The 14,197-nt window shown below is 33.5% G+C and overlaps 1 protein-coding gene across 2 annotated transcripts in view; it reads right to left on the minus strand.

Moving 5' to 3' along the window:
- Positions 1 to 14,197, minus strand: part of SMCHD1 (structural maintenance of chromosomes flexible hinge domain containing 1) — a 147,081-nt gene that overhangs the window by 66,095 nt on the left and 66,789 nt on the right. For both annotated transcript variants that reach the window (XM_059409297.1, XM_059409296.1), the window contains 7 exons: positions 13,587 to 13,659; positions 11,244 to 11,383; positions 10,506 to 10,640; positions 7,260 to 7,487; positions 2,999 to 3,147; positions 1,397 to 1,485; positions 678 to 796 (listed from right to left, as the gene is read on the minus strand). In XM_059409297.1, coding sequence (XP_059265280.1) covers positions 678 to 796; positions 1,397 to 1,485; positions 2,999 to 3,147; positions 7,260 to 7,487; positions 10,506 to 10,640; positions 11,244 to 11,383; positions 13,587 to 13,659 — 933 coding nt within the window. The remainder of the gene's footprint in view (positions 1 to 677; positions 797 to 1,396; positions 1,486 to 2,998; positions 3,148 to 7,259; positions 7,488 to 10,505; positions 10,641 to 11,243; positions 11,384 to 13,586; positions 13,660 to 14,197) is intronic.

The raw sequence follows: 14,197 nt of genomic DNA on the forward strand, positions 1-14,197 counted from the left end.
TACTCTTGTGATTACTTCAACAAGTTAGAAACTATAATGGAGGCTCTAAAAGGAATAAGAGTTTTAAAAAAGCATTAAATGCTCTAAGTGGATTCAACTTTATCTGTCCTTGGAATTTCTACTCTTTCATCTGCTCTGGTCTGGAAGGTTCCTTAAAGGTCCAACTCAAAACATTTTTTTCCCCAAAATTTGCCTTTGATCTCTCCAAGCAGAATACATTGTACATGCTTGCTTCTTTTTTAAAATGAAATAATTCCACTGCAGTTCTTATTTTTCAAGCTAATCTCAATTAACTGCAAACCCGCCCAATTAGTTTTTTCCCTAGCATATACTATTTAATGCAGGATGTAAGCACTAAGAAATTTTATTTAAGAAAAACTACTTCTATATACATATTAAAATATTTATGGATAAAATGTTATAATGTATGGAATTCACTTCAAAATTATACAGGAAAGGGGAAAGTGATGATTATTGAGACTGAGTGATGAGAACATGGGAATTATTCACGCTATTCAATTTTTTGTGTACATTTGGTCATTACAAAACCTTTATGGCGCCTTTCATGATTTTGCATTGTAAACACCAAAATCAAACTTTTTTTAGTTTAGTTTTTCCCAAATTTTGTTAATTGTAAAACAATGGTATAAGCCAACTGCCATGAAAAGAAGCCATACCTGAAAGGTAGTTTTCAAATGAGAGCTATCAAGTCCAATCCCAGCAATTCCCAAGGCAGATAAAGAACTTGGTGAAAATGCCTGTATCTGATTTCCATACTGATCTGTAACTATTACAACTACATAAAAAAGGATAGTTTAAAACTAAAGTTATCTTTTGGTAAAAGATATAAACATCTATAAATACATTTGAACATTTAAAATTATATTTAGAAAACCATTAACTTTGTTCTCTTATGTACTATTTTGTAAGAAGTAATAATACTAGCTTCTTTTATAATCACCAAAAAAAAAAAAAATCAAGACTCTACTTAAGTACATTTCTAATTATATATTTAACGTGGTGTTGACATTAATCAGATTTTTTACCATCAAATTTTGAAGAAAATAACTTAGCATTATGTAATATTCTAGGTATAAGAAAAATAATCCACTAATTGATATGAATCCATTCATACACTTACTTTACACTTGTAATATTAAATATTATTACTTCTAACAAAAGCCAATTTTTCCATGAAATTATTTTTGCCAAACTGATTTTAAAATTATGTCAGTCTAGGCAAAGACAATGAAATACAGCCATCTTTTCCAACATTGAGTTTTAAAACAGTAAGTATACATAAATAAAAGCATTCCTTTCAGATCACATATGCCAAAGCACAAATGTAAGCACACATTATAGAAGTATTTTAAAGAAAAAAGCAGATCATACTAACCTATTTCTCCTTGAAGCTCTTGGCCCATCTGTATTGTTTTTCCTCCTTTTAACTCACATTTTAGATGTTTAGGTTCATCAGGAAGTGGTCTGAAATGAGTTAGCAAGTTAAAAGGCTTTAGTTACACCACTGATTGTGAAATTATGTGAGAAAAATATGCTAAAGAATAACATATATAGGGGTGCCTGGGTGGCTCAGTGGGTTAAAGCCTCTGTCTTCAGCTCAGGTCATGATCTTAAGGCCCTGGGATGGAGCCCCGCATCAAGGTCTCTGCTCAGTGGGGAGCCTGCTGCCCCCCCCACCTCTCTGCCTGCCTCTCTGCCTACTTGTGATCTCCATCAAATAGATAAATAAAATCTCTTTTAAAAAATAACATATATGTATTTAAGACTTGTTTTTTAAAACTTAAATATAACACTCCTCCAAATACCTCAATTTATAGAACATCACACTATTATCCCAAATGGAAACAGAAAAGATAGCTTACAAAGAAGTGTTCATATCATCTATGCTAGATAAAAGGAATTAGGACAAGAGAACTGAGAAAGAAAAAGCGGGTAAGGGGTGCCTGGGTGGCTCAGTGGGTTAAAGCCTCCGTCTTTAGCTCAGGTCATGATCCCAGGGTCCTGGGATCAAGCCCCGCATCAGGCTCTCTGCTCAGCAGGCATCCTGCTTCCCCTCACCCCCCACTCCATCTCTCCCTGCCTCCTTGTGATCTGTCTGTCAAATAAATAAATAAAATCTTTTAAAAAAGAGGGGGTGGGTCAGTAAGAATAATTCATCATCAAGAGATCTGGCTGTGCATAGAGAGTAGTCAATATAAAAATTTTATCTCAGAGGTGCCTGAATGGCTCAGTTGGCTGAGTGACCAACTCTTGACTTCAGCTAGGTTATGAACTTGGGATTGTGAGATCAAACCCCACATATGGTTCTGGGCTGGGTGTGGAGCCTGACTAGGATTCTCTTCACTCCCTCTCTCTCTACCCCTCCCCGCATGTTCTACCTCTCAAAAACAAAACAAAAAGCCTGGGAATACTATGAAAATGGATGGAAGAATTCAAATGAATGAGGTTACTGGAACAGGTGAGCAAAGAACTGATAGGCCAGGGTGAAAGATTTATATATATATTTATGTAAGTCTCTTCTCTCAGTAATGCATATTAGGTTTGTTTGGACTCAGGTTTAAAAATCATCACTAAGTAATGAAAGAATTATTCCTTGTGAACACCATATTCACTGATCACACTCTTCTGTGTTTTTCGTCTGTCATTTTACAGGCATTTTCACTACTGCTTGCAGTAGGAGGGCTTTCCTTTAATGACAGATCTAGCTCTCACAGATACCAGAGAGTTTATTAAGCACAAGGTACATAAAATAATAAAATACTTAGAAAGGAACTTAACCAAAAAAAAGTGAAAGATTGGTGAATTAATCACTATCTCCAGTGAAGTTTTATTTCAAAGACAACCTACTATATTTCATAGAAATTACAATTATTTTCTACATTAAAAACAACTTTCACTAGCGTGCTTTGGAGAAACACCTTTTTTGTCATAATATGCCAAATTTTGAAATATTTCAAAATAGAATATGTTCACCAACCTTACTGTAAATGCACTTTCCAAAGACACATGATCATCTTGGAATGAAACCTGGCAATACCGCATATCTTTCACAGATGTTGGTACTTGTACATCAGGAAGGAGACCCTGTAGCAAGTGTTCTTTGTTAATCTCAGGAGTCCAATTAACCTAAAAGAAAAATTATATTACCTAATAAAAACATAAAGTTTAGTCCAATGTCCCCCTACTGCCACTTACCTTACTGAAGATCAAAGTTATAAATTTAACCATCTCCAAAGAAAAAGTTCGTTTATGAACAAAAATCGTGGTCGTTCATATATTAATAAGATTAAGAAGTTTCTTCCTTTCTAAAGAGTCCACTGAAAAACCAGCAGAAGTAATAAATCAATTCAGTGAAGTGGCAGGATATACCCAGAAATTGGTAGTATTTCTATATGCAAATAACAAAGTATAGAAAGAGAAATTTTAAAAGCACCATTTGCAACTACACCAAAAAGAATAAAACACTAGAAATAAACTTAACCAAAGAGATGAAAGACCTAAACTCCAAAAACCATAAAACTCTGATGAAGGAAATTAAAGAGGACACAAACAAATGCAAGGATGAAGTAGAAAAATTCATATTGTTAAAATGTTCTATTATCCAAAGAAATTTACAGATTTAATGCATACCCTACCACAATACCAACAACATTTTCTATAGAACTAATAACACTAAAATTTGTAATGGTACCACAGAAGATCTGGAGTAGCCAAAATAATCCTGGGAAGGAACAAAAAGGCTGGAGGTATTACAAATACCAGATATTAAGAAATATTACAAAGCTGCAGTAATCCAAATAGTATGGTACTGGTACAAAAATAAATACATAGATCAATGGAACAGAATAAAGACCCCAGAAATAAACCCATGATTATATAATCAGTGAAAAGGAGATGAGGATATACAATGCGGAAAGATAATCTTTTCAATAAATGGTGCTGGGAAAACTGGAGAGCTACACGTAAAATAATGAAACTAGACTTTTTTTTTTTAAACTGGACCATTTTCTAATGCCATACACAAAAATAAACTCAAAATGGATTAAAGACCTAAATGTGAGACCTGAAACCATAAAAAGAGAACACAGGCAGTAATTTCTCTAACATTGGCCAAAGCAACATATTACTAGATATGTGTACTAAGACATGGGAAACAAAAGCAAAAATAAACTATTGGACATCAAAATAGAAAGATTTTGCAAAGCAAAGGAAACTATCAACAAAACAAAAAGACAACATACTGAGTAAGAGAGGAAATCTACAAATTACATACCTGATAAATGGTTAGTATCCAAAATATATAAAGAATACATAAGAATCACCCAAAAAACCCGGGTCGGATTAAAAAACAGGCATCAGACCTGAATATACCTCTCTCCAAAGAAGAGGCAAATAGCCAAGAGACATAGGAAAAGACGTTCAACACCATTCATCATCAAGGAAATGCAAAATCAAAACCACAAGAAGGTATCACTCACTCTACACTTGTCAGAATGACTAAAATAAAAAGCACAAGTTATAACAAGTGCTGCCAAGTATATGGAGAAAAAGGAATCCTTGTGCACAGTCGGTGAGAATGTAAATTGGTGCAGCCATCGCAAAAGACCAGTATGACAATTCCTCAAAAAATTAACAAAATACTATATGATCTCATAATTCCATTACTGGGTATTTACAAAAAAAAAAAAGAAACACTAATTTGAAAAAATACGCACCCTAGGTTTACTGCAACATTATTTACTATAGCCGGGATATGGAAGCAACCTAAGTATCCATCAATAGACAAATGACAAGGAAAATCTGGTGTATATATACAACAGCTATATGATACAGCTATAAAAAAGGATGAGATTATGCCATTTGAGACATGGATGGACCTGGAGAGTTTAATACTAAGTGAAATAAGTCAGACTGAGAAAGAAAAATGTGATCACACTCATAAATAGAACCTAAAAAAAAAAACATGATCACACTCATAAATAGAACCTTAAAAAAAAAAAAAAAACAACCCACAAAACCCCAACCAAATGAATAAACAAAAAGCAGAATCAGGGGTCTGGGTGGCTTAGTTGGTTAGGTGTTTGACTCTTGATTTCACCTCAGATTGCGATCTCAGGGTCATGAGATCGAGCCTCACGCTTACTGCACGAATTTGGAACCTGCTTAAGATTCTCGGGGCGTGTGGGTGGCTCAGTGGGTTAAGTCTCTGCCTTCGGCTCAGGTCATGATCCCAGGGTCCTGGGATCGAGCCCCACATTAGGCTCCCTGCAGCAGAGATCCTATTTCTCCCTGTCTCTCTGGCAACTTCTGCCTACTTGTGATTTCTCTTAAATAATCTTAAAAAAAAAAAAAAAAAAAGATTCTCTCTCCCTCTGCACCCCCACCCCTCTGTTTATCTGTGCACTCTAAAAAAATTTTTTAAATAAAATACCATACTGATCAAATCATATGATCAATTCTGGGAGGTGATATTCAAATTGTTTATTAAAAGAAACTTACTGTCTTTGAATAAGATCTAGGTTAATTCCTGTTCAGCAAGATGAGAAAACAAGTTATATTTACTTAACTACCATTCTAGCCACCTTTTGGTTTTAATTCATTCTTGAATGCTTTTAGCTCTATTTTAATTTTGCATCTCCTCCTTTCCATATATTAATTTGTTACTTGATCCCTTTTTTAGGTTGAGTATCTTACTCTATCCCACTTTTAAACTTGTAATCCTTTCTGTGTAAGAATTTTTAGTTCAACTTTCTCCTTTAGCCCTCCATACTTGATTCTCAAATCACGGATATTCTAGTATTTTGACCCTAGTTTATGCTGTTCTAGTCTTCTTAGTTATCTTTTTATCTTTTAAACCATGTTTTATTCTTTATCATATATATGGATTTTTTTTTTTTTTTAAATAATGGAAGAAGCAGAAGTTACACTTTTCAAAAAGGCTTTCCTTCCCTCACTCTAGCTGTGTTATCCCTTTAATGGATTCCCAGCTCAGTTAAGGCATGCCTTTCTTCAATATTGGAGAATTCTCTGAAGACCACAAAAATCACATTAATGAATACACATTTAACAAAAGAGTAGAATGTAGTATTTTATTGCCAATAAAGAAGTGCATGTTTTAAAATCTTTGTAACGCAACAAATATGTAACTACTAAATTTGAGGCAAAGGATGTCAATTGCTGATCACATGCTTAGAGAATGGCAAAAAGAAAGTTATATATAGATGGAATCTCTTCACTCAGTTTCTTCTCAACCTTGATAAGAAGCCAGAATGTGGAAACCTAACCATGAGAAAGCAAGGAACCAGTTCAGAAACTGGGTTCCTAGCACCACTTTTAAGCCACTCAACTTCACATCTGTTCATATAACAGATGTGCCTTTAAAATGGCTTGCCTCCCTTTCCAAGAAGGATCAGGATTACGGCTCTATCAATAATCCAGTCCCTCATTATAGAAGGAAAAATTAAACTGGCTAGGGCAAGGAATATTTCAAGTAAGAGTTCAAAATAAGGTCAGCTAAAATTCTTTTAAAATACTGGATCCAATATATGGAAACTCCAGATGGCTATAGAATAAAATAGTACAAAAAAATAATTTCTACCTCCTGTCCCACATAGCAACTCTCCACAAATTTAGTTAATTGGGATCCCCTTATATAAAGCTCTGTAAATGTTGGCCTTCCAGAAAAAGGGGAATGTTCTGTCTCTAACTGACTCAGAGAAAACTGAATTTTTTAAACTTTATTTTGTCACACAAGATTTGAGTTTTTTCTCTATGGATGTGAAGGAAAAAAGTATAGTTAGTTCTGCTACACTGCTCGGTTTGAAAATGCAAATTTGTTCCAATGCTCTTAAAACATCAGGAAGAAGTTTGAGTACGAAGAAAATTTTACATTTCCTAGTGCATACTATCATCCATGAAAACAACAGGTGAACATGGAAAACTGTACCCAGCTAAACCAATCCATGGAAATAAACAAACCAAAAGAGAATTCCAATCTTTGGCATTTTGTTAAGTGTCAAAATCATTTTTCTAAGTATGAATTTGTTGCATATGAATCATTCATGTTTCAAACTATAGCATGAAACAAATTCTTATTTAGGCTGGAATTTTAAATAACAATATTATTCTTCTGTAATAAGCTTCTTCTTAGAAGTTACCCTACAATATCTCTTGTTCAGAGTTTTACAATCAATCATAAAATAACCAAAATTCTTCAAATAACAATCTGAGATACTTACTTTAATTTTATCTGCTAAAGTTGATGTTATATGAATTTCTCTTTCTCCTTCATCATACATTTGAAAAATAAGATTATGCATAATATCGCCTGCTATCCAATTAACCTCATCCTGATGTTTGATCTGGATTGCCTTTTGTCCTTCCACACTGAATATCTGTAATCTTGCAACATGGCTACTAGGAAGCAACTTAATAGTCTTCTCCACGGGTACCACATCTTTACAACTCTAGGAAAAGAGAAAAACACAAAAATACATTGGCATCTGCACTTTTTTGAAAATATATTTTTGGGCTTTAATCGTTGAGTCTTCTACATTGCTTAAGGATTGATTTCCAATACTATAGATCATCTTATACACTGTTAACGTTCATAGGTTTAGGCATTAAGAAGATACCACTCTACTGATACCACACTATCAAGTTGTAAGCATAAGCCACAGACTTAAAGCAAAAAACTAGGGTATTTGGATTAAAAGGATTATTTTCATCTTCTTTGGAATCACATGACAGATTCAGTAACTAGCATCTATTAATAAGATAAATATGTAAGAAATTAAGAATGTCCCATAAAATCAGAGACAAACAGTTGACATAAAATACACGAACTACACTGAAAAAATACATTGGGGCAAGTGAAAAAGGCAGTTTATAGCGAAATGAGGATTGTAGCTGACACATTAATAATTCATTATGGATATATCGATGTCCCACATGTCAGTAAAGATGAGCTGGATTATGCTCAAAAGCATAAAAATTAAAGCACATTAAAAGCACAAAAAATTAAAACATCACATTATTTCATAATTTAGGTTATAGTGCATTCTACAGGATACACAAAATTCAAAATAAGCCTAAAATATCTTCACATCTTATTTAGCCAATTTCTCCTTCCTCATCTAGTTGCAGTCATTCCTAAGCACATCTACATAACTAATGACACATATAAAACTCCTACCTCATCAAATATCATGTAAATAACCCATCCTCTATTATAAACATATTGCATTTACCTGATTCAAACTCAAGCTGCTGCCTTTGGATGAAAATTTTCCAATGCATATTATAAGATACACTATGATATTGGTCCTAACTCATCTAGATTCTTGGTCTTCTTCCTGTCACTGCTCTATAAAATTTACATAATTCCTAATGCTCACCACCCTTTGCTTCCAAACCCAGATTTCTCCCTAACTCTAAATCTTTCCTTCCTGAATCTCCCTGATCTTTTGCAAGGAAGTATGCTCAAAAACAAGTTGCCCATGTTTACTGAATTTAAAAAATACATAACAAAAGAAGTGCATAAGAGGAATCTGAAGGTTATCAATATAACCAGCTTGATATGAAGTGGAATGAAGTCATCTCATTCTAGTGAAAAGAACAAAAGCTGTCTTTTATCCTTTTGAAGCTCAAGATATGTTAATTGATATATAATTAGTAGGAAGGCATCACTTAATCAACTGGTTAGGTTAGGTTATGCATTAACTACCATATCAATAATGAAGAAATCACATTGAAATATTTTCCTTAAGTATTTGTTGTCCCATTTTTGCAATCTTAGGAGATCAACTGCTCACAACAATGGCTTGCCTTCCTCCAGGCCGGCTTCACCTTCCGCCATGATGTATTATCCAGTAGCAAGTATCTTACTAGTACATTGCCAGAGAAATCTCTTTATATGAAAATACTAGCCACATATTTATTCTTCAAATTTAACATATAAATTAAGGTTTATATGTCCCTCAGTGGTGGTTTACCAGACTTTCTAAGAAACAGTATAAACCATATGAAACAAAAAAATAAAACTGACATATAGATGCCACATTTTTAAAAAAAGACTTTATTTTAGAGAGAGAGAAAGCATGAGCAGGAGGGGCAGAGAGAGAGAGAGAGAGAGAGAGAATCTCCAGCAGACTCCACACTAAGCGCAGAACCTGATGCAAGGCTTGATCTGTCAGCATGAAAATCTGAGCCAAATCAGACAAATGTTCATCATCACCAACCCTCAGGGAGATTCAAATTAAAACCACATTGAGCTATCACCTTACACCAGTTAGAATGGCCAAAATTAGCAAGACAGGAAACAACATGTGTTGGAGGGGATGTGGAGAAAGGGGAACCCTCTTACACTATTGGTGGGAAGGCAAGCTGGTGCAGCCTCTTTTGAGAACCGTGTGGAGATTCCTCAAGAAATTAAAAATAGGGGCGCCTGGGTGGCTCAGTGGGTTAAGCCACTGCCTTCGGCTCAGGTCATAATCTCAGGGTCCTGGGATCGAGTCCCGCATCGGGCTCTCTGATCAGCAGAGAGCCTGCTTCCTCCTCTCTCTCTCTGCCCGCCTCTCTGCCTACTTGTGATCTCTGTCTGTCAAATAAATAAATAAAATCTTTAAAAAAAAAAAAGAAAGAAATTAAAAATAGAATTTCCCTATGACCCTGCCATTGCACGACTGGGTATTTACCCCAAAGATACAGATGTAGTGAAAAGAAGGGCCATCTGTACCCCCATGTTTATAGCAGCAATGGCCATGGTCGCCAAACTGTGGAAAGAACCAAGATGCCCTTTAACGGACGAATGGATAAGGAAGATGTGGTCCATATAAACTATGGAGTATTATGCCTCCATCAAAAAGGATGAATACCCAACTTTTGTAGCAGCATGGACAGGACTGGAAGAGATTATGCTGAGTGAAATAAGTCAAGTAGAGAGAGTCAATTATCATATGGTTCACTTATTTGTGGAGCATAACAAATAGCATGGAGGACATGGGGTGTTAGAGAGAAGGGAGTTGGGGGAAATTGGAAGGGGAGGTGAACCATGAGAGACTATGGACTCTGAAAAACAATCTGAGGGTTTTGAAGGGGCGGGGGGTGGGAGGTTGGGGTACCAGGTGGTGGATATTATAGAGGGCACAGATTGCATGGAGCACTGGGTGTGGTGCAAAAATAATGAATACTATTGTGCTGAAAATAAATAAAAAATAAATTAAAAAAAAAAAATCTGAGCCAAAACCAAGAGCTGGACACTTAACCAACTGAGTCACCTAGGTGCCCCTATAAAAGGGTTAATTAAGAAAATTACTAATACCATATGTTACTATGCCATTTCATGTTGCTTTTTTTTTTCATTTTAGCTAAAAGAATCAAAGATACCTCATTTTTTAAAAGTCAAATGTTACATAAAATACTATAAAGCTGTTATGAAATATTTGTATGAAAACAATATAATATCAATGAATAAAACAACTTACAGGTATTTCAATTTTTGCTTTAAGAGTCTGGTCTTTTTTAATGTTCTGTACTTGAATAGCAGCTCCTGTTAAAATACTGGTTCCAGAACTGCTGCAATCTACAACGTAGACTGGAAGGTTTGGAGCACCTAAAAACTTTTGAAAACATACAAAGTAATTTAAGACTCCAATCAAATGTAACAAATTATTCAATAATTTGTTTAAATTTTCAAATAATCCACTACAACTACTACTTCTGGCTATAAACAGGAAAAGGTAAAACAGAATTCACCAATATTCTAGACAATTTCTGAATGAAGAGTAATTTTTTATGATTCTAAAATTTATGACTTCTAAAATACCAACTTCCTCAACCATTTTTTTTTAACTTGACCTATTTCAGTTTTTTCTTTTTGTGCTTTTACTTACAACCTTTATTTGTCTACGCATCCTTAACCCTAAAAGACATTTCTATCATTCTATTCATAAATTAAATACTTCACCTCAATTGAGGAGAATGCGTCAAGAAAGTAGAGGAGGAATGTTTTGTCTATAAATTTCTCTACGAAACCTGGAATAGGTGATGCCTTTTGGCCAAAAAGTACAGAATGAAGTACCCAAAAGTTTCTCCACGAAATAATCATTAAAGATTAAAATACACTACAAGTCTCACTATAAAGTAGCTAAAAGAGATAGTTATGTTCTTTTACTACCATGCTACTCAAAATAAAACCTACATTTTATCTTACAATAGCTTACCTTACAATGAACAATCAATTTTGGCTGTGTTGTTATATTGTCTGATTCATCCAAAACTTCTACCTGAAATGGGAAAGCTGTTCCATTTTCTATAACTAAAATTTCAGAATCAGGTTTCACTTTCAATCGATGAGGGGGACCTACCAGAGAATTATAGAATGAAATACAGATTCAAGTTTCTAAGACTGAAATATTGAAATAGGAAAAAAAAAAAAAAAAAAGCCTTTAACATTTTAAGTTTTAGTATCTTAAAGCTAAGGGGGGAAAAAAAAAAAGGAATATCCATGTTTTAATTATTTCTATCCCCAAAATGCAGATTCTATAAACAACCAGAGTTGTCTCAACCGTATAAAATGTTTGATGTCTTAACTTAGCTTTACCCAACAAGCTATAACATAATGGAATGGTAACTAATGCTAGAAAATCACCTAAAGGTGTAAAACCTTAAAAGATCCTGGAAAGAAGATTCAAAAAGCAAAGTTCTTAAAAATACTTTTTTTTAATTCACTTTAACTTTACACAACGACTGATTTCTCAAAATCATGTTAAGAAAAAACACAAATTTTGGGTAATAGTGTTCAAAGGATCAGTTCATGTAATGATATAACCAGGTAATTTACTTGTTTGATTGCCCACTACTTTGATGTTGTAAGCCCAAGTTTCCTCTAAGATTAATCGGAGTTCACACTTTTGTAGCAAGTTGACTTGACGTGCTCTAAAAGCACTGATATTTTTAAATACAATTTTTGCTAAAAATTCACAAAGAATAGTTACTGAAAACACTTTATAGTAACATTAGTTATTGTTTATTTTTTATCATATTCCAAGCAATATTTTTGAATAATTGATTTTTAATGCATTAGTTTCATATATATATATGTAGAAAACAAAAAGTAAAGTTACAAATCATTGTTACAATATTAACCTTTTTTAAGTTAAGTTTTAAGCACTATCTTTATAATCTTCACAATGATCTTAATGAAGAGGGTAATATTATTATCCTCATTTGGTAAATGAGGAAACTGGAATCCAGAGAGATTAAGCTACTTGCCCGGGTTACATGACTCGGAAGTGGCAGGTTCAGGTTAATGTCCTGAGAAATCTGAAACTTCTTGACCATTATCATTACATCATGTTACCTCCTACTTTACCATTTTCATTCTCAAATTCAAAACAATGTCAAACTACCTGGTTATTAAGAATTTCACTTCTCAAATCTGTACCTTTTAGCTAACCTCTAAAATAAAAGCATTGTGTTTTTTAGTATGTAACAATTTTTTAAAGTAAGTTTGTTTCTCTGTGTGTTTAAGTATGTATGTAAGTAATCTCTACAATCAATGGCGGGCTCAAACTCATGACCCCAAGATAAAGAACCACATGCTCTTCTAACTGAGCCATCCAGGTGCCCTAATAATTTTATTTGTATACTTCTACCAATGTGCTAATTTTGACATCTTTATCATTTTGTGCTTGAGGGAAACCAAAACAACTTAAATTTGTGAAAGGACATAGCAAGTATGTTTCTTTTCATTCAAAAACAGTATAAAAGGTCATATGTGGACAAAGGTATGATTACAGTATTATTAATAACAGAGCCAAAAGTGAAGTACCAACACTGTTGTATTTTACAAATACATGCAGTTATCACTTAGCACAGTACTATGTTAACGAGAACTCATGCATATTGGAACTGTGTTCTTCTCCATTCAGTTGCCACAGAATCTTGCAAAGTGAGGGTTTGCTTATATTAACTCATTCAATCCTCACAACAACTGTGACAAAGTAGATATTTCTTTCATTGTACACATGAGGAAACAGAGGTATAGGACAAGTTTACCTAGCTCTTAAGTGTCAGAGCTTACATTCAAACCCAGAAGACAGAATAGAAGACTGTATTCTTTGAACTTATATGACAGACTGCCTCTCTTAATTAGCATTTCCTACGACGAGTTACTTTAATGTAACTTCATTAGGAAGTTGGTAAGTCATTATCAAGTTAACAACATAAATGCATGAGAAACTTTTAAGATAAAAAACATTTAGTTACACCACAGAAGATACTTATACCAGTTCTAATATAAGCCAAATTAGTGTATCTCTAGAGTTATTCCCAAATACATTCTCAACATTCATATTTTTCTCCCGATTACTTGAGAACTTCACTAATGTCTTCCTATATATTTTCCTGTTTTTTTAATCAGTCATTTGTCAGTGCTTTATTTGACATTCAAATGTATTTTGAAGACTAATACCATAACCAAGCCAAAAAACACTTCATTTTATATTTTATAATAAGAATATTATTTTATAGGTAAATATTAGGAATATTTCTTAAAATATTACCTGGTAGTAATCTAATTTTTAAAATCTGTGTGTCTTCTTTTAAGCCCGGCAGAATAACCTTCAAATTAAAATTCTGTTGAAAAAAATTATTTTAATTAAATCCAAGTCCTAAATACCTCAGTAGTTTAACAACTCAATTCTGATTTATTTTTGCTTTTCATTTACATAACATTAAAAAAATCTATTCAGTAAATTTATACTGAGAAACAGGATCATTGATGTAAGAGATATAGATGAAAAAAATGACTCCTATTGCTTCTTTACAGATAATAGCCTCTTCAAATTAAAAAAGATAACCTCTGAATAATCAGAATCAAGATGGGCATTATAAAAAATATGGCAAATAGTGAAGTATAAAATACCAAAAATCTAGAAATCTCTAATGCACTGTGTGTGGTATTCTGGATTTGATCCTGGAATTGAAAACTAATTAGAAAAAACTGGTGAAATGTGAATAAAGTCCATAGTATTGTTAATAGTATTGTACCAATGTTAATTTCTTACTTTGGATAAACACTTGGTAGTTATATAAGATATTAATAGGGGAAGCTGTATACAGAGTATATGCTAACTCTAAATACTATCTACCTTTCCAATTCTTCTGTAAATAT

This window comes from Mustela nigripes, chromosome 8 (genome assembly GCF_022355385.1).
Source record: "Mustela nigripes isolate SB6536 chromosome 8, MUSNIG.SB6536, whole genome shotgun sequence".
In the NCBI taxonomy this organism is placed as follows: Eukaryota; Metazoa; Chordata; class Mammalia; order Carnivora; family Mustelidae; genus Mustela; species Mustela nigripes.